Here is a 26224-nt window from a genome sequence, read left to right on the forward strand (position 1 = left end):
TTTTTGGCTATTATGACTAATGCTGCTATGTACGTTCATGTACAAGTTTTTGTGTGGACATGTTTTCACTTCTCTTGGGTCTCATACACCTGAGAGAGGAATTGCTAGGTCATTGGTAACTGTTTAAACTTTTGAGGAACAAACACTAGACTATTTTCCAAAGTGGCTGTGCTGTTTCCCATTCCTACCAGCAGGATATGAGAGTCTGGACTTCTCCACATACTCATCACCTGGTATTACCTGTCTTACTGATCATAGCCATCCTAGAGGGTGTGAAGTGGGATATCACTGTGGCTTTGATTTGCATTTGTCTGATGACAGTGATGCTGAGCATCTTTTCATGTGCTTACTGGCTTTTTTGTATATTTTCTTGGAGAAATGTCTATTCAAGTCCTTCGCCCATTTAAAGACTAGGTTGTTTTTTTAAGGCGTAGGAGTTGTCTATACATTATACATACAATTGTCTTATCAGGTACCTGACTTGCAAATATTTTCTCCCATTCTCTGGGTTGTGTTTTCTAGTTTTGAGTTTTTTAAAAAAACTTTTGAATTAAAAAAACACACGTGTTTGCTAGAGAACGGACTTCTGGTTGTCAAGGGGGAGGGCAATGAGGGAGAGATGGAGTGAGAGCTTGGGATTAGCAGGTGTAAACTACTATACATAGAATGGATAAACAACAAGGTCTTACTGTATAGCACAGGGAACTATATTCAACATCCTGTGGAGATGAATAGAAAAAAGTATGTGTATATGTATACATATACATATATAACGGAATCACTTTGCTATACAGTGGAAATTAACACAACTTTGTAAATCAACCATACTTCAATTTTTTTTAATTTAAAAATACATGTTTGCTTCATTGGAACTGTTATTCTTCCCCCTTCAGTAACGTATGGTTTACAGATGAGTATATTTTGTTACTTTACTCCAAGATGTTTCTCTTTTAAGATCTAAATTCAAGTTTTGTTTCTGTTAACACCTAACTGCAGAGTAGTAATTTGGACAAGTCACTTCACTGCTCTCTTTTGTCACGTGTAGACAGGAGATAAGGGTACCTCCATCGCCAGGTGGTACGTGAAGACCAGGCTGTGTGTGAGCACTTGGCAAAATGCCCACAGAGCAGGCACTTCCTTTAGGCTGCACTGTTGTTCAGTCACTAAGTCGTGTTCAACTTTTTGCCGTCCCATGGACTGCAACATGCCAGACTTCCCTGTCCTTCACTATCTCCCGGAGTTTGCTCAAATTTAAGTCCATTGAGTCAGTGATGCCATCTAACCATCTCATCCTCTGTCACCCCCTTTTCCTTCTGCCCTTAGCCTTTTCCAGCATCAGGGTCTTTTCCAATGAGTCAGCTCAAGAGGTCAAAGTATTAGAGTTTCAGCATGTCCTTCTAGTGAGTATTCAGGGTTGATTTCCTTTAAGATTGACTGGTTTGATCTCTTTGCAGTCCAAGGGACTCTCAAGAGTCTTCTTCAGCACCTTCTCCAGGGGATCTTCCCGACCTAGGGACTGAATCTGAGTCTCCTGCATCGTAGGCAGATTCTTTAACATCTGAGCCACGAGGGAAGCCCCTTAACTATATTAGAAAACCCTACAAGAGCTCTTTAAAAAGTACTTTTACTGCAAAGTATGTGTGAAATATTAAGTACTGCATCCACTTGATAATGGTTATTTAGAGAAGAATAAGATGCTTTACACAAGATTAATTTGTACATATCATAATTGAACAGTTCCAATGGTGTGTCAGTTTAACCAGTCTGCACATCTGAAATACAAAGTTGAAGTGGTGTATTAGGGACACACGTTACATGATGTTTCCAAATTTGTTTTCCAGTCCCATAATAGTGTTATAAGGAAGTACCAAATCATGACATAATTCGTAATAAAATAAGCTCATCAACAAGATAAATTTGAGATTGGTTACTGTATATAATGAGTCAGTAAAGAACTCCAGTGTAGTTTCTAAAGACACTTATCTGTGCCCATTTTTCTTTATAAGGTCACTGTGCATGCGTGCTCAGTCATGTCTGACTCTTTGCAACCCCATGGACTAGTCATAGCCTGCCAGGCTCTTCTGTCCATGGAATTTTCTAGGCAAAAATCCTGGTGTGGGTTGCCATTTCCTCCTCCAGGGAATCTTGCTGATCCAGGGTTTGAACATTCATCTCTTGGGACTCCTGCGCTGGCAAACAGGCTCTTTACCTGGGCCATCTGGGAAGCCCAAGGCCACCATGGCAAACACTGTTTCCCTTCAAGGTTAAAAAAAACCACTGCTTTCAGAGTCTTAATGAACCAATCTCTGAATTGGAAAAAACAATAAGTTTGGTCTAAAGTGAATACTCCTATGTGTTAAGTTGAAAAAAAAATAGTATGCTCTTTTTCATCAACAAATATTCCTCTTCTTCTCTCTCACCTCCTAGATTGTCCCCCTGTCCCCATTCACTCCCTTGGTGACAGGATCCAGGCTTTGGAGGCCGTCTATCAGCTAAGGACTGCTGAATCCATGCACATGCCAGTGGGCTAGACTTCTATCCAGACCCGATTATTCAACTGCCTCCTGGACGTTTCCTATTAATGCCTCATAGACATCCCACACCCAGCATGCTCAAAACTGAGCTCCTGGTCCTCCTTTATTTTTTTAGAATCTTGTTTATTTTCCGTTGTATTGGGTCTTCGTTGCTGCTCAGGCTTTTCTTTAGTTGCAGTCAGCAGAGGATGCTCTCTAGTTGCTGTGCTCAGGCTTCTCACTGCAGTAGCTTCTCTCGTTGCAGAGCTCAGGCTCTAGGTGTGCGGGCTTTAGTAGTTTTGGTGCTCAGGCTGTAGCTGCGGCTTGTGGACTCTAGAGCACAGGCTTGATAGCTGTGGCTCATGGGCTTAGTTGTCCTGCAGCATGTGGGATCTTCCTGGATCAGGGATTGAACCTGTGTCTCCTGCACCAACAAGTGAATTCTTTACCACTGACTCACCAGGGAAACACTAATCCTCCTTCCAAAACCTGCTCTTCACCAGCCTTTTCATCTCAGTTCATGGTACTTCCATCTTCCAGCTGTCTATCAAGGGGTCATTCTTGACTCATTTCTCCCACAAGTCACCTCTTATCTGCTGGGAAATCCCATTGACTTTACCTTCAGAATGTAACTAGATTCTCTAGTCTTTCTTAACCTCAACTGCCACCACTCCTCATCCAACCCTCCATCGTCCTTGGCCTGGATTACTACTGCTAGCCTCCCTGTCCCCTCATGTCTCCCTGAGTCTACTCTCAAACCAGCAAGCAAATGGATTCTTTTGATTTTTATTAATTAAAAAACCTTTTTTTTGGCCATGGCACATGGGATCTTAGTTCTTTGACCAGGGATTGAACCCAGGTCCCCTCCATTGGGAGTACCGAGTCCTAACCACTGAACCATGAAGGAAGTTTCCCAGATGGATACTTAAAGCCTGCAATGGCTTCCTCACTCACTCTGCTCTGGCCACACTGTCTTGCTACTCCTGGCACATGCTATGCACACTCCTGCCTTGGGAACCCTGTGGGGGCTTTTCCCTCTGCTTGGTCAGCTATACCTAGATCTTCCCACGGCAGGGCAAAGAGCTAAGGGTGATAGCAGAAGAGTTTGATTGGAATGGAGGAATCATGCAAAACAGAGAGTATGGATAATCAAAGTCATCGAGAGTTTTGGGGGCAAAATAATGTAATATCTAAAGCACTGTTTTAAGAAAATTAACTTAGTAGCTGTCTATTCGAGGAAAAGTTGAGAGAAAAAAAGTGAAATGAAGGAAAGGTATATTGCTAAGGAAAGCTATATTCAAGAAGCTATAATGACTCAACTTTGAAGATGTGGATAAGATTTAGAGGCTAACAAATCTGAGACACAAATCCACGTAAAAATGCCTGGTTTGAAACAGAAATCAGTCAGGCCCAGTTATATAAATTTGGTGTGATTTATTGAATTCAGTGTGTAGCAGGGTAAATGAAAAGAAGAAAACTATTAAAATTTTCAAAGGATTTGGATGGGACAAAGTGAACAACCTATTATTACTGTGATCACAATCAAATGTTAAATTTATATAGAATAAAACCTTAATAGAAGCCTAAGATTATAGGTATTATTGGTAATCGAAAGTTGTGGTTAATTTGAGGGTTAATTTCTGCTAGCTTAGGTTTTTTTTTTTTTTTTCCCTCCAAGAAGTATTATTATGCTTTCCCCCCTTGGTAACTAAGGAACACAGTTGAATTATTTTTAGACGATTCAGGATGTCACTATCCTTCAAGGAGATTATACACATTTTCAACGTAAAATAACATGGTTACAAGAAATTGGGATAAATACATGGGACCCAGAATACATTGAGGCATTTATAAAGACTTCTGATGCCTATTCGACTTTCAGCAAAAGACATAATAACATCGAAACAATTGTAACACAAAATTTTAGGTGTTTTAGGAATCTATTCTTTAAGTAGGATTTTATTCTAGAGCTTTTCTGCCAACATGCACATCGGATACGGGATGTTAGCGTCAAACGCATTATTACATCAGTGACACCGTCTGCACTGGCATCTGCTTGCTTTGTGATACATAAAATGTTTATGATTTAAACTCTTCTTTACAACTTAGCTCCCTCTACTTCTTTTGTGACCCTCCATCTATGATTTGGACTGAGGGAACAGAACATTGTTGGTGTAAAAATGTTGGCCTCGCACTCCAACTCCGCAGTCTATTAGAATGTTTATGACTTGAGAAACTCTCTTACTCTAGTGCAATATGCAAAGAAACCCAAGGATAAAAGGTGATGGTTTAATCCGCGTGCCTACTTTACAATCGAGACCTACTACAGCATATCCCCACAACTACGCGGCGTAAACCATTCTGCAGATTCCACTTGAGCCTGATAAAAAAAATCAACAGCCTCCAACTTTATGGAAAGCTCTTAATGAACTGTGGCGCAAGAGAAGGCAATCTTGCTTCGATTCAGTATCTGGTTCCCAAGTCATTTCCCCGACCCGACCCCTCCCCTTTTCTCTAAACACCTGTTGGAGATACACTTAAGAAACAGAAGCGCCGACACAACCTGCTTTCCTGAAATTAGCCAATGCTCACCGCATATAGGTATGCAGATATTTGACTAGCAAACACAGATGCTACGTATCTGTACGTCCTCTCCCCGGCAATCCGTCTAAAAAAAAAAAAAAAAGGGTGAAGCGGCAAGCTGAGGTCCTTCAGTACCTTGTCGGAAACGGACTCTGGGAAGCGCAGAGGGGCTTCCTGACTCGCGCCTAAACGGTCGCGCGGGGCAGTCTAGCGGAGGCTCAGGACAGGGCGGCCCGCCCCCTGCCAGCCTCGGGGCTCCCCCGCGCCCTCCCCTGGGTCAGAACACTGGGGCTTCCGCGCTTGTTCGCGGTGCCCCACGCGCAGACCCCGACTTGCCGACTGCCGAAGCGGCTCCCTTCTCAGCCCCTAAAGGTCTCGGGACCTCTCAGGGCAGGGCCCGAGGCAACTGAGGAGGCCGTCCCGAGTTTGCCTCAGCGCCGCCGACCGCAGCCTGGCCGCGGCTTCAGCTAGCCTGGCTCAGTCCAGTCAGCCCGTCCGCCCCTTCACACGTTCGTCGACCCCGCACACCTCGCACCACAACACCTGCGAGTCTCTGGGGTCGCGCCGAGGCCGCGCCCGGCAGGGGGAGGAGCCTGCGGACGCCCCGCCGCGTGGAGCGCGCCAGGTGAGCACGCCTGCGCAGTCGGGCCGTAAACAAGCCCGCCCCTTTCTCCTCGCCGGCCTCCGCCGGGCCGGCTCACGGGTGGGAGGGGCCAGAAAGAAGGGGCGGGGGCCTGGGGGGGGGAGGGAGGAAAGAGCGAGAGCCCCGGGACGGCGCCTGCGCGGTGGGCGTGATCCGGGCACTTAGGGCAGGATGAACGCTGCTTTCCAAGATGGCGACGGAGGGAGGAGGGAAGGAGATGAACGAGATTAAGACCCAATTCACCACCCGGGAAGGTCTGTACAAGCTGCTGCCGCACTCGGAGTACAGCCGGCCCAACCGGGTGCCTTTCAACTCGCAGGGCTCTAACCCTGTCCGCGTCTCCTTCGTAAACCTCAACGACCAGTCTGGCAACGGCGACCGCCTCTGCTTCAATGTGGGCCGGGAGCTCTACTTCTATATCTACAAGGGGGTCCGCAAGGTACCGACCGGGGCGTCAGCGGGACTTCGCCCCGGCGTGGGCAGAGGCCGGGGGCAGGGCGGTGACAGCGGGGGGCCGGGGTGGCCGCCGCTCTCACTTTGGAGTGGGCCGGCAACTCCACCGGAGTGCTCCTGAGGAAGGAGGGATTCGGGAGGAGGAGGGTGGCGGCGGCGGGGGCGGTGGAGTGGGGCCGCGGGGTGCGGGGCTCGGCCCGAGAGGCCCCCGGGAACGTGTGGGGCCGGCTGCCGCCCCTTCGGCGGGTTTGTCAGGTTCTGACACGGCCGGGGAGCCGGGCCTGCGAGTCCCCGGAAGAGGTGGGGTGGCCGTCTGGTCGCGGCTTGGGCCGCCTCGCCTCCCGGGGAGGGTTGCGAGTCCGGCTCTGGGTGAGAGACCAGGGGCGGCTGGGGGCAGATCTGTAAGGCGGAACCCGGCCGGGAGGCGGAGGACTCGGTCAGAAATGGACCGGCTCGGCACCGAGGGCCGCCTCACCTGCTGCCGCACCGCCACTCACTATGAGCCTCTTCTGCTGTTAGCACTTGGCCGTTTCCAAAAAAAAGAAAAATCATCCGAGGGAGGCCGGCTGTCACTTGTCTCCGCGGAGGGACCCTTTCTCCTGAGAGATTGTTAAGGGAGGGGTCATCTTGTCCCTTACAGTATGGAAAGGGCTGAGGACCACACTTGGGAGTGGAGGAGATGTTTTCAGTGAACTGAGCTGGTTCTTAGGGATGCTGTATGAGCGTGCCCAGATCCATCCTCGTCCAACAAGTCAGACTGTATGTGCCCAGCAAGGGAGGGATATGCCTTAAAAGCTGCTTCACAAGAACCATTATTCTGGGCGGGCGATTTTAACAGTAATTCTGGCAAGCATGTAATCATCCTCTTAAAGTATCTCTTTGAAAGAAGCAACTTATTAGAACTTTTCTTTCATTGGCTACGTAACTGTGTTCTCATTGAGAACTACTTACTTTTGAGATACGCCGTCTGGGAGTTCACTCTTGGAAAAATGAGGAAATTAATGCCCCCCCAGCACCTGGGCGTGGGAAAAGGTGTTAACAGATTAATTTATAAATGGTCAGTGTGAAAATAAATTGTATGTATTGAAGGCTGAACGTTTCCCCGGATATACTGTATCCAGAAGCAGTGGGTTTTTGCTTGGTTACAGGATCTAGGAACGTGGCAGTGGTATCTAGATGGAGCAGGTTGTCTCATTTGTTCCCGGTGAGCCTATCTGTTAGTGTTTGCGCTAAGTGTACTACTGTGTTTGAGGTATCCTGTTATAAATTACCGCAGGGAAATCGCTTGACTTTGTTCTTTTGCAGAATTGGAAAAGTCTGAAGTAGTTAGTAGTCTAGGAGTTGAAGTTTTTAGTCCTACCCTCAACTTTGTCACTGACTTGCTGGGTGACCTTTGACGAGTTACTTAACTTCTATCTGCAGCTCTTTAAAACAGAATATTGCAGTACAGCTGTTGTGCAGTATAGCTATTGTGATTTTTAGTATTATGACTATAATGAACTTTAAAGGCCCGAAACATTCAGTAGATGTAAAATACAGTTCAGATGAGCGTTAAGAGCATCTGTCACACAGGAGCGTTTATCTTGATATTGATGCAGTGACTGAAAGGATCAGCTTTTTCTCTGAAAATAAGTTTAGAATTTTAAGTTGTTAAATTGATTTACAAAAAAATTTAAAAGTGCCTAAAGCTAAATATATTAAGTTACTAGTGTAAACATTACCTTAAAAAATTTTTTTTTCTTTTAAAGTATGCTATTTTTGAAGCATTCTAGTGGCAAACTGTATCTGTACCTGGTAGCTCTGGTTTGTATCATAAAAATAGGTCTCTTGCCTGGAAGTATCATAATGGTGCCTACTTTTAGTCCTACTCAATGAAGGATGAATTAGGAGATCTTTTCAAAACTACACCAAAAAATTATTTTAAACAAGACAAATCTTAAACATGTAAATTTGCCTTCAGCTGTATAATTTACTTGAGCACATTAACTTTTCTGTAAAATTTCATTTTCATGTGGTAATATCTTGTAGATACATTTGCATTATATGTTGGACATTTAAGCTCTTTTCTAGCCACTGTAATTTTTTAAAAAAAGCATGTCCAAGAATGAGTTTGCATTTATTTTTATTTCTGAATATAAGTGATTGTTTTTATGACTCTGTTTTCTGATTTTAAAACACAACAGATACTTTTCCTTAATTAAAAAATCTTAATTAAAGGTAACCTTAAAAACTTCAAATTTTACTTTTTGGGGTTAGGAATTATAAATCTGTATTTGACATTTCGTCGTTTTGACTCTTTAAAATTTTTTCCTTTGGGGCATATGAAGTTTTACGACAATTAATCAGATTATTTACATCATTTAGAAGATTTAAAATTGGATGAATACATTCAACTTAAATCTGACTGTGGATCTTTTATTAAAGTCTAGTTGGTTTATAGTATAGTATTAGTTTCAGGTGTAAGGCATAGTGAGGCAGTATTTTTACAGATTATACTCCATTAAAAGTATAAGATAATGGCTATAATTCCCTGTGTCATACAGTGTATTCTTGTGTCTTGTTTATTTTATACATCATTTGTATCTCTCATCCTGTACCTGTAACTTGCCCCTTCCGCCTTCCCTCTCCCTTTGGTAACTGCTAACTTGTTTCCTCTGTGAGTCTGTTTCTGTTTTACATAGATGTTCCTTTGTGTTATTTTTAGATTCCACATACAGTATGTGATGTCATGCAGTATTTGTCTTTTTCTGAGTTACGTCACTAAGTGATATTCCCTAGGTCCATGCACACTGCTGCAAATCTGGGTCTTCTAAAGACCTTAAATTATGAACTCTGTACTGTCATTGCTGAAAGCAAGGGTGGGGTCCTGGGGAAATAGAGTAGATGAGGAGGTAGTCAAAGACCTAAGCTGAGGAGTGTGATCTTGGCCCCTTGAAAACACAGGTCAGTTGCTAGAGCTGAAAGGGACCTTCAGTTTACGGAGTCTCACCCCTTTGGAGAAAGCCAAGGCTAGAGAGGATGTGCAAACTGTGAATCAGTTTTTTTCTCGAGGTAAAGAATTCATGACAAAGAAGCACAACTGAATCTAAACAGCTGTCTTAGTGAGAAGAGACCTATCTAGCTTTTTGGTTGCACAGATAACCGTATACTTCAAGCTCTTCAGAATTTACCCCAGCATTTTGCCCTGTGTAAGCTTATTGAATCTTCCAATCCTGTTAGGTAGATGAAGCATCATTTCTTTTTGGAACCAAAGTTCCGAGTAGGGTTTCTTGTGTGAAAACATCTAGTTTTATAAATTTATTTTGCTGAACTAAAAATAATATGGACACTGATTTAATACTGAGGGTAAACTCATTGTTTCAGCAAAGATTTAAGTGACTACTATGATAATAATTCTACTCGGCAAGGTAATGTGGGATACCCAAAGACGAGTGAGACCCTGCCTTTCTCCCCCAGAACTTTCAGCTACTAGCTTTCTTTATGCATTCTTTGGTTTCCTTTTTTAAAAAAAGAGGTTTTAGGATAAAGATGCCAAGGTACTGGGCTTGTTGTACCAACTCTTTGATTTTATGGAAATCTGTTGTAGCATAAATGAGAATGCCACCACTCAGATCCCTGCTTAAACATCACTTCTCAGCATATCCTTCTTTGAATTCCCAGTCTAGATAAGTTTTCCCCATCATATGTTTTTATAGCATCCTATACTTTGTCTTTCTAGAACTTTTCTCAATTTGTAATTCTCTATCTCTTCTAGAAACAAAGCTCTCTTAGAATGGAGGTCTTTCTGTTTTCTCTGTCTTCCTACATGAAGTAGACCCCTACAGTTAAATTTGTTGAGTGAATGACTGGGTAAAGCGTCTATGCCCATCTATGTCCTACTTTAAAAAGATGTTTAGAGACTTCCCTAGTAGTCAAGTGGTTAAGAATATGCCTGGCAATGCAGGGGCCCTGGGTTCAATCCCTGGTCCAGGAACTAAGATCCCACATGAACTGGAGCAACTTAGCCTTCATGCCACAACTTAGAGAGAAGCCGGTGCACAGCAACAGAAGATCTTGCATGTGGCAGCTAAGACCTGATGCAGCCACATACATTAGTTTAAAGAAAGATCTTTAGGTGCTGGAAGATGTATTCAGTTTTAGGCCTAAAATTACCATGTATCTTTAGTAGCTCATGTCTTTTAAAAGACATTTTTATTTTTATTTTTTTTAAAAAAAAAAACTTTTTTTTTTTTTTTTTTTTTTTGCTGGACTACACAGCTTACAGGTTCTTAGTTCCCTCATCAGGGATTGAATTCAGGTTTCCGGCAGTGAAAGAGCCGAGTCCTAACCACTGGACTGCCAAGGATTCCCAAAATGCATTTTACTTTATTAAAAACTGACAGTACTTTTTCATATTTCTTTTTCTTTATTGTTCATTTGGCCACACCAGTTTTCATTGCAGCAGACTGGGTCTTCCGTCTTCACTGTGGCGTGTGGGATCTTTAGTCGCAACCTGTGAGCGCTCAGTTGCAGCACGTGGGATCTAGTTCCCTGACCAGAGATCGCATCTCGGCCCCCTACATTGAGAGCCACCAGTCTTAACTACTGGGCCCCCAAGGAAGTCCCCTCAAAAGATGTAATAAATTTGTTAGTTGGTAACAAATTTCTCTCTCTATATATATAACTGGGAAATTATGTAGCAAGAGACAGTAAAGTGGTAGAAAGCACCAAATGGTGCAGGTTACTTTTGATTTGCTTCTGTCAAACCATGTTACCTACCAGACCTATGTGCTATCAGACAACTTTTCAAATTTTTAAAAAATATTTTATTGAAACATAATTGATTTGCAGTGTTGTATTAGTTTCTGGTATACAGCAAAATGATTCAGTTATACGTATATGTCTATATACTTTTTCATATCCTTTTCCATTATGGCTTATTATAGGCTATTGAATCTAGTTCTCTGTGGAGGACCTTGTTTATCCTAATTTATGCCTTCTCGACCCCCCCTGTAAAATATTAGTTTGTTTATGGTTGCTCTGGGTCTCCGTTGCTGTGCGCGGACTTTCTCTAATTGCTTTAAGCAGGGCTGCTTTCTAGCTGCGGTGCTCTGGCTTCTCCTCCTCCTCTTTTTGCAGACCACAGGCTCTGGGTGCTCAGGCTTTAGTACTTGCGGCTTGGAGGCTTACAGCATGTGGAATCTTCCCAGACCAGGGATGGAACCCATGTCTCTGCCCTGCATTGGCAGGCAGATTCTTAACCACTGGGCCACCAGGGAAGTCCTCCTTCTTTTTAAATTGAATCAAACAAGTATTTAAAGCTACACTCAGAATTACTTAACATTCGAAGCAAAGAGCCTTTACATTTTGCCCGCCATCTTAAGATTCTGGGCCATCGATGTACTGTCCAGAGATTGAAGCAATTCTTACAAGAGATGAAAAGTAGAATTAGATGGTATCCAAGGCCTTTTTGGTAAAGAATCTGCCTGCAATTCAGGAGGCCAGGGTTCGATCCTTGGTTTAGGAAGATCCCCTGGAGAAGGAAATGGCAACCTACTCCAGTATTCTTGCCTGGAGAATTCTGTGGACAGAGGAACCTGGCGGGCTGCAGTCCATGGGGTCACAAAGAGTCGGACTAAGTGACTGACACACACGCAAGGCCTTTTCAGTTCTTAAGATTGTATGATTCCGTGCCCAATGATTTTTGAATGAAAATTTGTCTTTGATTGGGGAAATGTCTTCCTGACTTGGTTTCATTGACTACTTTTTGAATGGGAATTGGGAAGAGTGGGGTGTGTAGTGAAAGCAGGTTGAACATACAGTGATTCTAGGTCTTTATTGCTAGAAAAAGCTTGGGTACTCACCATGCTGAGATGAAGCTGGGGTCAGAAGGTCAGTTAATAATAATAGCCAAAATGTTTTTTGAGATGGAGTTATCCAGGAGAGTTATGGGTTGACTTGAGAGACAATGAGTGTTCCGTATAGGAAATATCAAAGTCTCTTTGTCAAAGACTGCAGGACCACCTGTTGGTGACCGGGGGATTCATGCTTCATGTGGGAGGGTGAACTACATGCCTTTTAAAGCTTTTTATCCACAGACTAGTTTTAGATACTAGATTGCTCTGAAGAAGATCATGTTCACACCCTTCTCCCCATTTGTATTTTCACACCATTCTGCTCCCCATTTATTATTTAGAAGAGGCTTAGAAGTTCAGAATTTTTTTATATCAAATTCACTTTGAGAAATCTTATACTTAGTTTAGTAGGGCACATAAGGAATTGAATGGAAATCTTTTTTTTCCCCCATTAAGGGCCACTTAATGACTTCTGAAGTATTCATATAAAGATTAATTTGACTATAGAATCATCTATACTGAGGGTGAAGCATGTTCGTTTATCGCCTAGAGCAGGCTTGAGAAACTTGCATGTGATACCTTGGTTCCCTTGGCCTTGAAGAGGAGGATGGTGCTGATACTTGGAGAGGCTCCATGGGTGGATGTGAGCCGTGGTGAGACGCTCCCAGAGCGTGTCAGTGAGAGCCAGGATCTAGGATGAGTGTCGTTCTTTCAGCAAATATCTGTGGGGCGCACCTCCCAGATACGTGGTGCTAGATCTGTCTTTGTTGTCGTTCAGTCGCTAATTCACGTCCAACTCTTTGCGACCCCATGGACTGCAGCACGCCAGGCTTCCCTGTCCTTCACTCTTTCCAAGAGTTTGTTCACACTCATGTCCATTGGGTCAGTGCTGGGCGTAGACAAAGTCTATGCCCTCAAGAAACTTACATCACCTATATGTATTATTGTTGAGTTAATCATCTAGTAATTTCTAGTGTTTATTGTATACTGGTAAAAAACTTGAGCAAGAATCAAAACGTAGTGGATTTTGTCGCTGACTAGTTTGGCTATAGGCCTAAAGAACCTCATTTTTAAAATAAATGTAAAGATTTTCATAGTCTGGTATTGTCTTAGAGACCATTTTAATTTATATCTCAGCTAGGTTAGTTTGTGTAGAAATATGAAATGTGGTCCTATTTGTTAGGAATAGACATCAAAAATAGAAATAACTTTATTTGGTAGACATTCCCAATTTTCATTTTCAGTGCATTTAAAATATCAATGACAGGTTATCCTCTGAACATCTGACATCTGTTTTTCATAACAGAGTACAAGATGTGTCTTGTTTTGAAAAAAATAATCCTCATTCATCAAGCGTTTTTTGCTGAATTGCTATATACAAGTTACTGCTATCTCTCGTGGGTGACGTGAAGGTAAATTAAGATACTTGCTATCTGTACGGAGCTTGTATTTTTGTCTTGATGATTGTAGTAGAAGTAGAAAGTGTGTGCTCGCCTCACGGCATGAGCAGCACACGAGTCCGATGGGTTCGGGGGCGAGGGTGACGTGGGGGAGTCTTTCTGTGCCTAGGGGAAGAATTCTGGGTTGGGTTTCACATAGATGATTGGGCCTGAAATGTGGTGTACGGATCACATTTTTGTAAATTCCAAAATGTGTAGCCTTGTATTTCTGATTTCAGAAATGCTTTGTCTTTACTTCTCATTGACCCTTAGTTGGCAGTTACTCTTACCTTTTCTAACCCTTTCCACTTATTTGTTATTATTACTTTAAAATTTTTATTGGACTATGGTTGACTTACAGTACTTTGTTTCAGGTATTCAGCAGAATGGATGTGTTACACATGTATCCACTCTTTTTTAGATTCTTTTCCCAGATAGGCCATTACAGAGTATTGAGTAGAGTTCCCTGTGCTGTATAAAGAGTCCTTAACTAGCTGTGTTATATTTGGTAGTGTGTATATGTCAATCGCAATCTCCCAGTTTATCCTGCCCCCCAGTCTTACCTTTCAGCATTTTCACCAACTTCACTGCTTCTCTGACAATTGGTAATTTGGAAACTGAGTAATGTTGGTTCTGTTTTGTAGTATGGAATTTTAAACAGTAGGGTAGATGGTATTAATACTAAAAACAAGTCAAATCAGCCTGTGCTACATTAAAAAAATTATATTGTTTTATTTTGTTTTTTATGTAGTATAGTTGCTTTACAATGTCGTTAGTCTTTTTGTTTTTCATTTTAATTTTTTGGCTGTGCTGGGTCTCTGTTGCGCTCTCTTCCTGCCCTGAGCAGGGGCTGTTCTTCAGTGCGGTGCTCAGGCTTCTGGTTGCAGCGGCTTCTCTTGTTGCAGAGCTCAGGCTCAGTTGTGGTGCACGGGTGTAGTTGCTCCGCGGCATGTGGAATCTTCCGGGATCAGGGATCCAACCAGTGTCCTCGGCATTGGCGGGCGGGTTCTTATCCCCTGGGCCACCAGGGAAGTCTTGTGCTACATAACTGTAGATTTTTATGAGAAAGAAGCAAGAACCATTCATGAGAAAGGAATTTTAAAGGTTTTTATATTTTAAAATTAAGAATGGGAATATTTTTCACATATTTTCAAGTAACCATATTGTAGTTTATCCCTGTGACATTAAGCTGTTTTTCCGTCGGTTGGTTCATAGCCAGGCTCACCATTGTAGGGGGTGGGGTGGAGTGGGGTAGGTGGGGTGTGTGTGTGTGTATGTGTGTTCCTGCTACAACAGAACTGGTCCAGGTGCTCATTCTCTACTTTAATCTTTGCTTCAGAGGCTCTGTCTTGTCTTAATGTTTCATTTAATAAATGTTTGAGTGGTTTTAGGGGCTTTCTTGGTGGGTCTGGTGGTTGAGACTCCGAGTTTGCACTGCAGAGGATGTGGGTTTAATCCCTGGTTGGGAAACAGAGATTCCACATGCCTCGTGGTGCTGTCAAAAAAAAATTTTTTTTTGAGTGGTTTTATGTGAGAAGCAGTATACTGGACTCTGGGAAATCAAAGATGTGTAAGTTGATCCCTGAGCCCAGGAGGATTATCATCCAACCAAGGAGACAAGATACTCACACACTTCCTCTTTCAAGATTCCAGTGCCTGCTCTACATTGTTGTTGAGACTGAACCTCTGTGGTCAGGGAGCTGACAGTCCAGTAGGAGGATAAATGGCTGTTCATTCATCTAATATGTAATGGACCTGTAAGCCCAAAGACAAGTAAGACATGGTCCCTGGCCTAACATGACCGTAACCAGGTGTTAAGATTGATGAACGAGTGGTGGTGAGATGTATGGTGTCTGCTATTTTAGACAGTATTCACTTACTGGGGCTCTTCTTTTTTATGGCTGCAGTGTGAGGCTTGCAGGGTCTTAGTTCCCTGGCCAGGGATTGAACCCCAGGCCCTTGGCACTGAGAACACAGAGTCCTGACGCGACTGGACTGCCAGGGAACTCCCTGGGGCTTCTTAATCTGATCAGAATTTAGGAGGTATGTCAACCTAGATGGGGAGAAACATTTTACATCTTTATTTTTAACTGAACTTCTAACTGAGTTCTAATGTGCTCTTCAATTATGAACATGGGCAACAAATCACGTAGTAACAGACCTGTGACTTATCACCAGTGAAAACCACAGGTGTTTGCATATCACATTATGGCTGTTGCAGAATATCAAACATCATTTATACTCATCACTACTTTGAAATTACAGTAGTTAGTGGATCTGCTACTAGAACCCGTTATTCAGTGTGAAATAAACTTTAAAAAATCCTAAATTTGTTTAATATAGTATTACTATTAATATAATCGATCTCTTTGTCATCTTTTTTTTTGGATCTTCGTTGCAGCGCACAGGCTCCTTGTTGCCGCGCGTGGACTTCGCTCTGGGGGTGGCGTGTGGGCTTCTTGTTGCAGTGGCTTCTCTTGTGGAGCGTGGGGTTTAGAGCTCGTGGCTTGGGAGTTGTGGCTCACGGGCTTAGTTGCCATGGGGCATATGGGATCGTAGTTGCCAGATCAGGGGTTGAATCCATGTCGCCTGTGTCACAGGCAGACTTTTAACCACTGGATCACCAGGGAAGTCCCTCCTTTATACTCTTTTGTATTAAGAATATTATTATGAGGAATCCATGGTACAGAAAGTTTAAGCATCCTGAGCAGATAATCTTGGCTTGCCTTCTTCAGAGTATTGTATGTGATTAAATGTGAGGAGGGCAGCTGGTTTCTTCTGTCGGGTGAGCTTCGCTCCGTGAAGTGGTCTCTGTGGCGCCTCTGGCGGGTGGTATTTACTCAGCAGCTGAGTCTAGGATTCTGAGTCGCGGGTTTGAGTGCTGCGTTTCGTTGTCCTCCTCATGGTTCTGTGCCCTTGGTGCCCTAAATAGAGGGAGAGGTACAAGGTGGACTGTGTTTCTGTTGGCTCCTGGAGTGGATGATTACAGTGTGATGTTTCCTTGTCTCAAATGCAGTGGGAACTTAGGTTTTAACAGGCTACATTTGAACTGAATTCCGACGGGTGGACGGGCAGAAGACGGAGAGGACTCTGAACGAGGGGCCTGGGAGCCCAGCGCCTAAGGATGTGGCATTTGATGGCTCCTTCTGAAAGTGCTGAGCGGCTCCTGAGGGTTGAAGCTTGTGCAGGTTTTGGGAGGACAGGGTTATATTCCTTAGTGAGTGACGGTTTAATGTTGGGTATATCCTAGCTTCTAGAACTTTCAGTATGATTTTTTGAAAGTTTTTTTTTTTTTTACTGTATTTTCATTCTTTTGATACTGCTTCTGCAGGAACGGATTAGTCCTGTTTTAGTTAGTCCTTACAGTTCCTGGAGTGTTATCCTCTTCCAGGACTCAAGCCATCAGATCGTGTCATGCCAGCCCTCATTGGACTCTCCCCACTTTCCTTCGGTTCTCAGTGATTCTAACTCCTGCCACCCTGCTGCTCTCTCCAGCACACTCCTGTCTTAAATGCTGTGACTAATAGTTTTAACTCCCTTTGCCCACACACTCTGTTCTATCCCTCATTGAATCCAGTTCTACAGCAGTCATGTTGTTATTCCCGCCATCTTGAAAAAGGAAGGGAGAACCCTTTCTGGCCCCCACCCACTCCCTACAGGTTCTTTGCCTGGGGCAGCTTGTTGTTGTTCAGTCGCTCAGTCCTGTCCAACTCTTTGTGACCCCATGGATGGCAGCATGCCAGGCTTTCCTGTCCTTTAGTATCTCACAGAGTTTGCTCGGACTCATGTCCATTGAGTCAGTGGCGGCATCCAACCACTTTATCATCTGTTGTCCCCTTCTCCTCCTGCCTTCAATCTTTCCCAGCATCAGGGTCTTTTCCAATGACTCAGTTCTTCACATCAGGTGGCCAAAGAATTGGAGCTTCAGCTTCAGCATCAGTCCTTCTGGTGAATATTCAGGCTTGATTTCCTTTAGGATTGACTGGTTTGATCTCCCAGCAGTCCAAGGGACTCTCAAGAGTCTTCTCCAACACCACAGTTAAAAAGCATCAGTTCTTCAGTGCTCAGCTTTCTCTGCGGTCCAGCTCCCACATCTGTACATGACTACTGGAAAACCATGGCTTGGACTATACTGACCTTTGTCGACAAAACAGTGTCTCTGCTTTTAATACACTGTCTAGGTTTGTCATAGCTTTTCTTCCAAGGAGCAGGTGTCTTTTAATTTCATGGCTGCAGTAATTTTGGAGCCCAAGAAAATAAAGTCTGTCATTGTTTCCATTGTTTCCCCATCTATTTGCCATGAAGTGATGGGATCGGATGCCATGATTTTAGTTTTTTGAATGTTGAGCTTTTTTTTTTTTCCAAATATTGCTTTTTTTTTTTTTTTTTGAATTTATTTAATTGGAGGCTAATTACTTTACATGAGTATTGAGCTTTAAGCCAGCTTTTTCATTCTCCTCTTTCATCTTCATCAAGAGGCTCTTTAGTTCCTCTTTAGTCTCTGCAATAAGGGTGGTGTCATCATATCTGAGGTTATTGGTATTTCTTCCAGCAATCTTGATTCCAGCTTGTGCTTCATCCAGCCCGGCATTTCACATGATGTACTCTTCATAGAAGTTAAATAAGCAGGGTGATAATATACAGCCTTAACGTACTCCTTTCTCAATTCTGAACCAGTCTTGTTCCATGTCCTGTTCTAACTGTTGCTTCTTGACCTGTCTACAGGTTTCTCGGGCAGCAGAGATAAGGTGTCTGATATTCCTATATCTTTTAAGAATTTTCCACAGTTTGTTGTGATCCATACTGTCAAAAGCTTTAGCACAGTCAGTGAACCAGAAGTAGATGTTTTTCTGTAACTCTTGGCTTCTTCTATGAGTCAATGGATGTTGGCAATTTGATCTCTGGTTCTTCTGCCTTTTCTAAATCCAGCTTGAATATCTGGACATTCTTGGTTCAGGTACTGTTGAAGCCTAGCTTGGAGAATTTTGAACATGACTTTGCTAGCATGTGAGATGAATGCAATTGTATGGTAGTTTGAACATTCTTTTGCATTGCCTTCTTTGGGATTGGAATGAAAACTGACCTTTTCCAGTCCTATGGCCACTGCTGAGTTTTCCAAATTTCCTGACATATTGAGTGCAGCACTTTCACAGCATCATCTTTTAGGATTTGAAATAGCTCAGCTGGAATTCCATCACCTCCACTAGCTTTGTTCGCAGTGATGCTTCCTAAGGTCCACTTAACATCGCACTCCAGGATGTCTGGCTCTAGGTGAGTGATCACAGCATCATGGTTATCTAGGTCATTAAGATCATTTTTGTATAGTTCTTCTGTGTATTCTTGCCACCTCTTCTTAATATCTTCTGCTTCTGTTAGGTCCATACCGTTTCTGCCCTTTATTGAGCCCATCTTTGCATGAAACGTTCCCATGGTAACTCTGATTTTCTTGAAGAGATCTCAGCCCCATTTCTCAGCTACTTCTTGGGCTTCCCTGGTGGCTCAGAGGGTAAAGAATCTGCCTGCAATGCAGGAGACCTGAGTTCAATCCGTGGGTTGGGAAGATCCTTTGGAAGGAGGGCATGGCAACCCACTCCAGTATTCTTGCCTGAAGAATCCCGGTGGACCGACGAGCCTGGTGGGCTACAGTCCGTGGGGTCGCATAGAGACTGAGCGACTAAGCTCAGCTTACTGCAAAGCTCCCCTGGTTGTTTGGACCCTTCAGAGTGCGGTTCGCAGACCAGCGCCATCGGTGTTGTCACCCGGAGCTTGTTGGGCTTCAGAACTGTGTCCCGCTCCAGACTTACCGAGTCAAAATCGGCCTTTTACAAGAGTCTCTAGGTGACTCAAGGGCTTTCCTCCTGACTCAGTTGGTAGAGAATTCACCTTCAGTGCAAGAGATGCAGGTTCGATCCACGCGTCAGGAAAATCCCCTGGAGAAGGCAACCCACTCCAGTATTCTTGCCTGGGAAATTCCATGGACACCAGCGTCTGATGGCTACAGTCCACGGGGTCACAAGAGTCGCACATGACTGAGCCACTAAACCACCAGGTGATTGGTGTGCTCACTGCCGTTGGAGAGGTGGTGGTCGGTACAGCTTTCTCCAGTTCTTCCACTCTCTCTTCACACTTAATCCAGTCAGATTATTGTATCTTCCCGCCCTCTATTGTAAGTGTCCAATTCACTGGGATTTTTTTTTCTAGTTTACTAAGTTGTGCAACTATTACTATAATCCACTTTTAATACCGCAGAGATTGTTTTCAATTTTAATTTTGTGTAAGTTTCAGTTGGGCTTCCCAGGTGGTGCAGTGGTGAAGAATCTGCCTGCTGATGCAGGAGACTCAGGTTTGATCCCAGGATCAGGAAGATCCCCTGGAGTAAGAAATGGCAACCCATACCAGTATTCTTGCCTGGAAAATTCCATGGACGGAGGAGTCTGGCGGGCTGCTGTTCAAATGGGGTTGCAAAGAGTTGGACACGACTGAGCACACACATCAGATCAGATCAGATCAGTCGCTCAGTCGTGTCTGACTCTTCGCGACCCCATGAATCGCAGCACGCCAGGCCTCCCTGTCCATCACCAACTCCTGGAGTTCACTCAGACTCACGTCCATCGAGTCAGTGATGCCATCCAGCCATCTCATCCTCTGTCGTCCCCTTCTCCTCTTGCTCCCAATCCCTCCCAGCATCAGAGTCTCTTCCAATGAGTCAACTCTTTGCATGAGGTGGCCAAAGTACTGGAGTTTCAGCTTTAGCATCATTCCTTCCAAAGAAATCCCAGGGCTGATCTCCTTCAGAATGGACTGGTTGGATCTCTTTGAAGTCCAAGGGACTCTCAAGAGTCTTCTCCGACACCACAGTTCAAAAGCATCAATTCTTTGGCGCTCAGCTTTCTTCACAGTCCAACTCTCACATCCATACATGACCACAGGAAAAACCATAGCCTTGACTAGATGAAGTTAGTAGTAAAGTTTCAGTTACGCCCAATGAATAAATTCTGGAGGTCTGCTGCACAGCGTAGTGACTGTAGTTAGCAATACAGTATTGTGTACATCAGAACTGTTAAGAGAGTAGATCTCGTATTAAGTGTTTTTACCACGAAAAACAAAAGTGAAGTGACACAAGGAGATGTTGAGATGTGTCAGGTGCATCTGTCACCTTGATTGTGGTCATGGTATTGTGGGGTCTTGCATGTGTGCATTCAGGAAACCCTGGTTCAGTTCCTGGGTCAGGAAGATCCAGTGGAGAATATTCTTGGGCTTCCCTTGTGGCTCTGCTGGTAAAGAATCTGCCTGCAGTGCAGGAGACCTGGGTTCGATCCCCGGGTTGGGAAGGTCCCCTGGAGAAGGCTACCCAAGCTCATCAAATTGTAAATGTTTAACACGTGCAGTTCTTTTTATGTCAATTATACCTTTATAAAGCTGTCAGAAATACATTTCTTTTTACATTTTAATTATGTAAAACATTTACGGGCTCTAATATCCAAACTATAAAACATGATTATGTTCAGAGACCTCTAGCTTCCAATTCTTTCTGACCCCTTACTCCATTCCCTTCCACTCCCTATAATCATTTTATTTGTGTCTGACTCATCTTTCTGTTATAAGAATAAGATGACATTTGAGCAGAGATCTGAAGGAATTGAGGGAACCTACTATGTATGGTATTTTGCATCTTTGTGTTTTTTTTTTTTTTTTTGCTTAACGATATATACTGGAGATCTTTCCATATTAGTAAATCGAGAGCTTCACTCTTTCTTGTCATTGCTTTATACTCCATGCTGCGGGTGTACCCTGATTTATTTAACCAGATGACTCTCGATTGTTAATGTTTTTTAAATTACAAATAAGGCTGCAGTGAATAACTTTGCATGTGTATTATTTTGCATGGAGGCAGGTGTGTTTGTAGTATGTATTTCCAGAAGAGATACTTCTGAGTCAGAGGGTAGATCTGTACCTGTTTTTAATAAATGTGCATGTTTTTAATAGGTGTGGTCAAGCCTCTGTAGGGAGGCCTGCACTGATTTGTTCTGTACCACAGCCTCACCAGCAGTGTGTCCCCAGACTTCTGCATTTGATATGATAGGTGAGAAGTTAGTATGTTTGTTTTCTCCTTGTAGCAAGTGAGGTTGAACATCTTTCTGTATATTTAGGGTGAAATAGATTTCCTTTTCTGTGAATTGTTTCATATCCCTTACCCATTTCTCTTTTGGGTTTTTGAACATCTTGATTTTTCTAAAAGGGGAGTTCCTTATACATTACGGAGGTTAGTCCTTTGTCTATGATAATAAATTAACAGGTTTTTTTTTTCTTCTCAGATTGTCATCTGTCTTGTAACTTTGCTTAAGGATGTGTTTGTATTTGTTTTTGCCATAAAGAATTTCCGTATTTTTGCAGTTAAGTTTGTAAATCTGTAAACTTCCTTTGTAATTTTGAGCCACAGTTTTAGTATTTAGGTATTAACCAGTTGCTATTCTCCAAGGTTTAAATAAGAGGGAAATTTTACATTTTAAAATTTAGGTTTAATAAAACTATGCTGGAAGCAAGAGATGAACATCAGAGTGTGTTGTACAAGAAACTGATTATCTATAGATAATGATTCACCAGTGATTTTAGGATTTAGCATACCTTGAATATATTATGATGTTAGGTATGTTTTGTTTTGCAAGTAACAGGAAGCCAAACTCATATTTAAACTCTAAAAGGGGGCTGTATTGGCTTATGACACTGAAAACCCCCACGGTCAGGTGGGTTCAGGTGTGGGCTGATCGAGGCACCAGCTCTGTCTGCTGAGCGTCTGTGTACTCTTCTTTCCACAGTGTGTCATCCTGGCTTTGGTGGCAGAACAGTGATGGGGGTTCTAGGGTTCAGTTTCTGTACCCTGTGGCCCACAGTGAGAGCCAACATCCAGGATGAGAATAAACAGTTTTAAGCACTTTGTCAGAATAAGGACAGAATAAGGTTGTTTGTTTTAACACTTTGACAGAATAAGGTAGTTTCATAGAAGCCCCCAGCAAACCTCCTTTGACTCCTTGCCCCAAACTGGGTTACCAGCTCATTCTTGAGGCCAAGAAAATATGCGGTGTTCAGTCAATTGGGAGTCCTGACTGACTCACAACTTTCTTAAAGGGATTGGATTATATGATATCCTGATTGCTCTGGAGCTGCAGTGTGAGTAGATTCCAGACAGGAGAATAGGTCTATAGATAGATACAGGGTGGGCAACCAGGAGGTGCAGGCTACACTGAAGTCAGGTGACCCAGACGGAGTAGACGCAGCTCTTTCCTCTGGAGAAGAGCTCGCGGTGAGATGACTCAGTAAAGCAAGGAACGCAGCACGCTGCAGCTGCGCGCTGAGCGTGGCTTGGGCTGTGCAGTGTTTCTGCGTGCTCTAGAAACCTGTTTCCCTTGCTCTTACTGTTTGACTGTTATGAGTGTTCTCCCACCTTTTCACAGTGTTGGAGATTTTTGTATGAATCTTTGTCTCTTTCACCAAATGGTGAATCTTGAGGGCAGAAACCATCTTATTCATCTTATATCCATTGCAGTGCCTGTAATTGTTGTTCAGTCACTCACTTGTGTTTAGTTCCTCTTCACTTTCTGCCATTAGGGTGATGTCATCTGCATATCTGAGGTCATTGGTATTTCTCCTGGAAATCTTGATTCCAGCTTGTGCTTTATCCAGCCTGGCATTTCTCCTGATGTACTCTGCATATAAGTTAAATAAGCAGGGTGACAATATACAGCCTTGACGCACTCCTTTCCCAATTTTGGACCAGGCGTTTGTTCCATGTGTGGTTCCAACTATTGCTTCTTGTCCTGCCTACAGCTTTCTCAGGAGGGAATAAGGTGGTCTGGTAGCCCCATCTCTTTAAGAATTTTCCATGGTTTGTTGTGATCCACACAAAGGCTTTAGCGTAGTCAATTAAGCAGAAGTAGATGTTTTTTCTGGAAGCCTATACATGGTAGGCACATTGTGTTCAATTTTAAATGAATGAGTTGGTTGAAATTGCCCTCTGCTAAGGACTTACTGGAGTAAATTCAGTAATCTCTCAAAATCCCTGTCACAAGACAGGCCCGGTTCGTGTTTGCTGCCAAAGCTCACAGAGGTCGGCCTGCCAACCCCATTTGCACTGGTTGAGAGGCTCTTAGAAATCAGTCACAGCCTCAGGTCTGGTGCTGCTAGAGTTCTCCAGGCTAACCCAGGAGGCATTTGTCTGGTGTCTTGATTGCCTGGAGCTCGTTTTGTTCCGAAACAACCACTTCCTTGTCTTGGTGTCTTGGAGAAGTGCTCACACTCTCTCTTCCAGTCCCTTCTTATGTCCCATTTAATTCTAGGAATTACACAACTCCTTACATTTTTTTTTTCCCCTTCTGGATTTTGGAATAGGTAGGTGTACAGGTAGCTGGCAAAACTGAGAGTAATATTAGCTCAGCTATTAAAAAATAATGGGGGTTGTTCTTGGGGCTTTCCTTGGTGTGGCTGCAGTTTGCAATCAGAGAGATCTCAGAGGGTGCGGCACAGGTTGAGCTGGAAAGGCTCCATCAAGTCCCTGCACAGCAGGCTCTGGATTAAGCGTCCCTCCAGTTGCCACCCTTCCTGGCGTCCCTCTGGAGTCTCTGCCCTTGGACTCAGGCCACCTTTCTCTCTTCCTCGTGGCCACGAGCCGACTGCCTTGCTGTCTGTTCATTGAACGCCTTGGTGCCTGCCTCACAGCCTCCCTTTCCACTCCAGTTCTGGCCACCATGCTGGGTGGTTTCCTGTCCACTGCGTAACCCATCAGGCACCGTGGTGCCTCAATTTCTTGCCTTGTGTGTCCACCTCCTGTCACCTCCTGTAGTCCACCTCTGGCACTCCCTTTCAAAGTGACACTCTGAGTCTTGTCATCAGCTGAAACAGCTTTAGCTCCAGAATCACTAATCCAGATGGAAACACTTGTCCTTCTGCCCTAGTGTGACCTTGGCTCCCACTTCTTTGATTTCTCCAGCATATAGGTTACTCAGCGTCAAAACTGTTGGGCGCCATGCAGCCCAAAACTTTGTTGACCTCTCAGCAGCAGTGGACACAGTTGATCGTCTTCTCTTCATTGAAGCCCTCCTTGTCTTGCATGACACTTAACTGTGACTGTCTTTCTCCTTCTCTGCACCACGTCTGTCCGGCCACTCTGCTTCACCTTTGTCTGCTCCTTCTGTTCTTCCTAGTCTCTAACTGGGTTTCCCTGTGGCTCAGTCCTGTTCCTTTTCCTTTCTTACTCCCATGATGTGGACTACAGATACTTCTCTGTATCTTTTGTTCCAAATTGTTTCTGCCTTTTCTCACCACCCCGCAAAGGGAAAAGTATTTATTGCAACAAGTTAATCCAGTGGGTATTCCCCAGGGAGCAGAATCTGTTTGTGAAGGCAGTTAAAGAGATCGAGGCCTCCTTGGTGTGGCCTGTGCTGCAGCAAAGCCCCGTCTCTGTCCCTGTCCTCTCTGGAGCCTCCTTGGCGGTGGCTTCTGCCGGTTCCTCCTGCCCTGCTGCCGTCAGCTTTCCAGGCCGTCTGTCGGCCGTCTGTCAGCCGTCGTGGCAGGCTGCGGGCGGGCTGTGGCCCCTGCAGAGCGGGCCTGCCCTGGAGTTGCTGGGCTACCTGAGCTGCCATTCGTAGGCAGTCCCTGGCCGCAGTCACCAGCTGGAGCTGCGCCCCTCCTTCGTATTTCACCTTTTTTCTAGGACAGTCTTGTAAGAGTTTGTCAAATTTTGTTTCACAGAATTGGGTGTTCCTTTGCTTTCTGTTTTTTATTAATAAGATCTATCTTTACCTCCTTTGTTTTCTTTGTACTTTCTCTAGATTTCTGGCTTGAAAACATAGGTTATTAGCCTTTGTTGCTTTTTAATGATGTGCTCAAACTGTAGAATTTCCTCCTAAGCGTTACTTTGTCGCCCGTGCGTTATGCATGTGGTGATACCGCCACTGTGCTCAGGCTCTCAGTTGTGTCCGACTCTCTGCCACCCACAGACTGGAGCCCACCAGGCTCCTCCGTCCATGGCATTCTCCAGGCAAGGATCCTGGAGTGGTTGCCGTGCCCTCCTCATCATTGTCATTAAGATCTAAATATTTTGTTACTTCCATGTTTATTTCCTCTTTAACCCTGAATTTCTAAACAGACATTTTAAAGTTACTATTCATGGTGTTGTTTTGTTATTAATTAACTTATTCTCGTGATATCGTCATAGAATGTTTTTTTTTAATATCAGTTACTTGAAAGGTAATGATCTTTTTTCCTTGTAACCTAGTTAAAATGTTTCATGTATTTTTAAAAGAATGTGTATCCTCTGTTAGGCTCAGGGTGACATATCTCTGTATGTGTGTTTGATAAAGGTTTTAATGCTGTTCACATTGCCCATATCTTTACAGTTATTATGACTGCTTTATTTATCAATTTTTGATAGGTGTGCGTTAAACATCTCACTGTGATATTCTGTTTTCAGGATAGGAAGTTCTGTTTCCAAAATTCTGTTTTGAGGGTTGGAAAATCAGTTTATTTTTGTTAATATTGGCATGGAATGTTTTCCTATCCCTTATTTTCATCTTTTTTATGTAGATTTGTTTTTGATGTTTTGGTCCTTTGAAATGTTCCTTGTTCCATCGTTATCTGTGACGCTTTCTTCTCTTTCTCTCTTCCTCGCTCCACCTACTCTGGCAGGAATTTCTGTTGGTTTTATCTCCAGAACACGCGTTGAGTGCATCTGCTCTGGCTTTCACTGCCGTCACTCATCTCACC

General features: G+C 43.6%; 1 protein-coding gene and 1 long non-coding RNA gene across 2 annotated transcripts in view; one reads left to right on the forward strand and one right to left on the reverse strand.

Annotated features, from left to right (window-relative positions):
- Positions 1 to 893: 893 nt before the first annotated feature.
- On the reverse strand, positions 894 to 5685 carry LOC138984412 (uncharacterized). The gene is made up of 3 exons (XR_011461677.1): positions 5625 to 5685; positions 5106 to 5181; positions 894 to 2937 (listed from the first exon to the last, which is right to left on the reverse strand). It is a non-coding gene; the product is annotated as an uncharacterized lncRNA (long non-coding RNA).
- Positions 5686 to 5891: 206 nt separating this feature from the next.
- Positions 5892 to 26224, forward strand: part of WDR20 (WD repeat domain 20) — a 65532-nt gene continuing 45199 nt past the window's right edge. The window contains 1 exon segment of the mRNA XM_005903926.2: positions 5892 to 6178. Coding sequence (XP_005903988.2) covers positions 5930 to 6178 — 249 coding nt within the window. The 5' untranslated portion in view covers positions 5892 to 5929.

This window comes from Bos mutus, chromosome 21, assembly GCF_027580195.1.
Source record: "Bos mutus isolate GX-2022 chromosome 21, NWIPB_WYAK_1.1, whole genome shotgun sequence".
NCBI lineage: Eukaryota > Metazoa > Chordata > Mammalia > Artiodactyla > Bovidae > Bos > Bos mutus.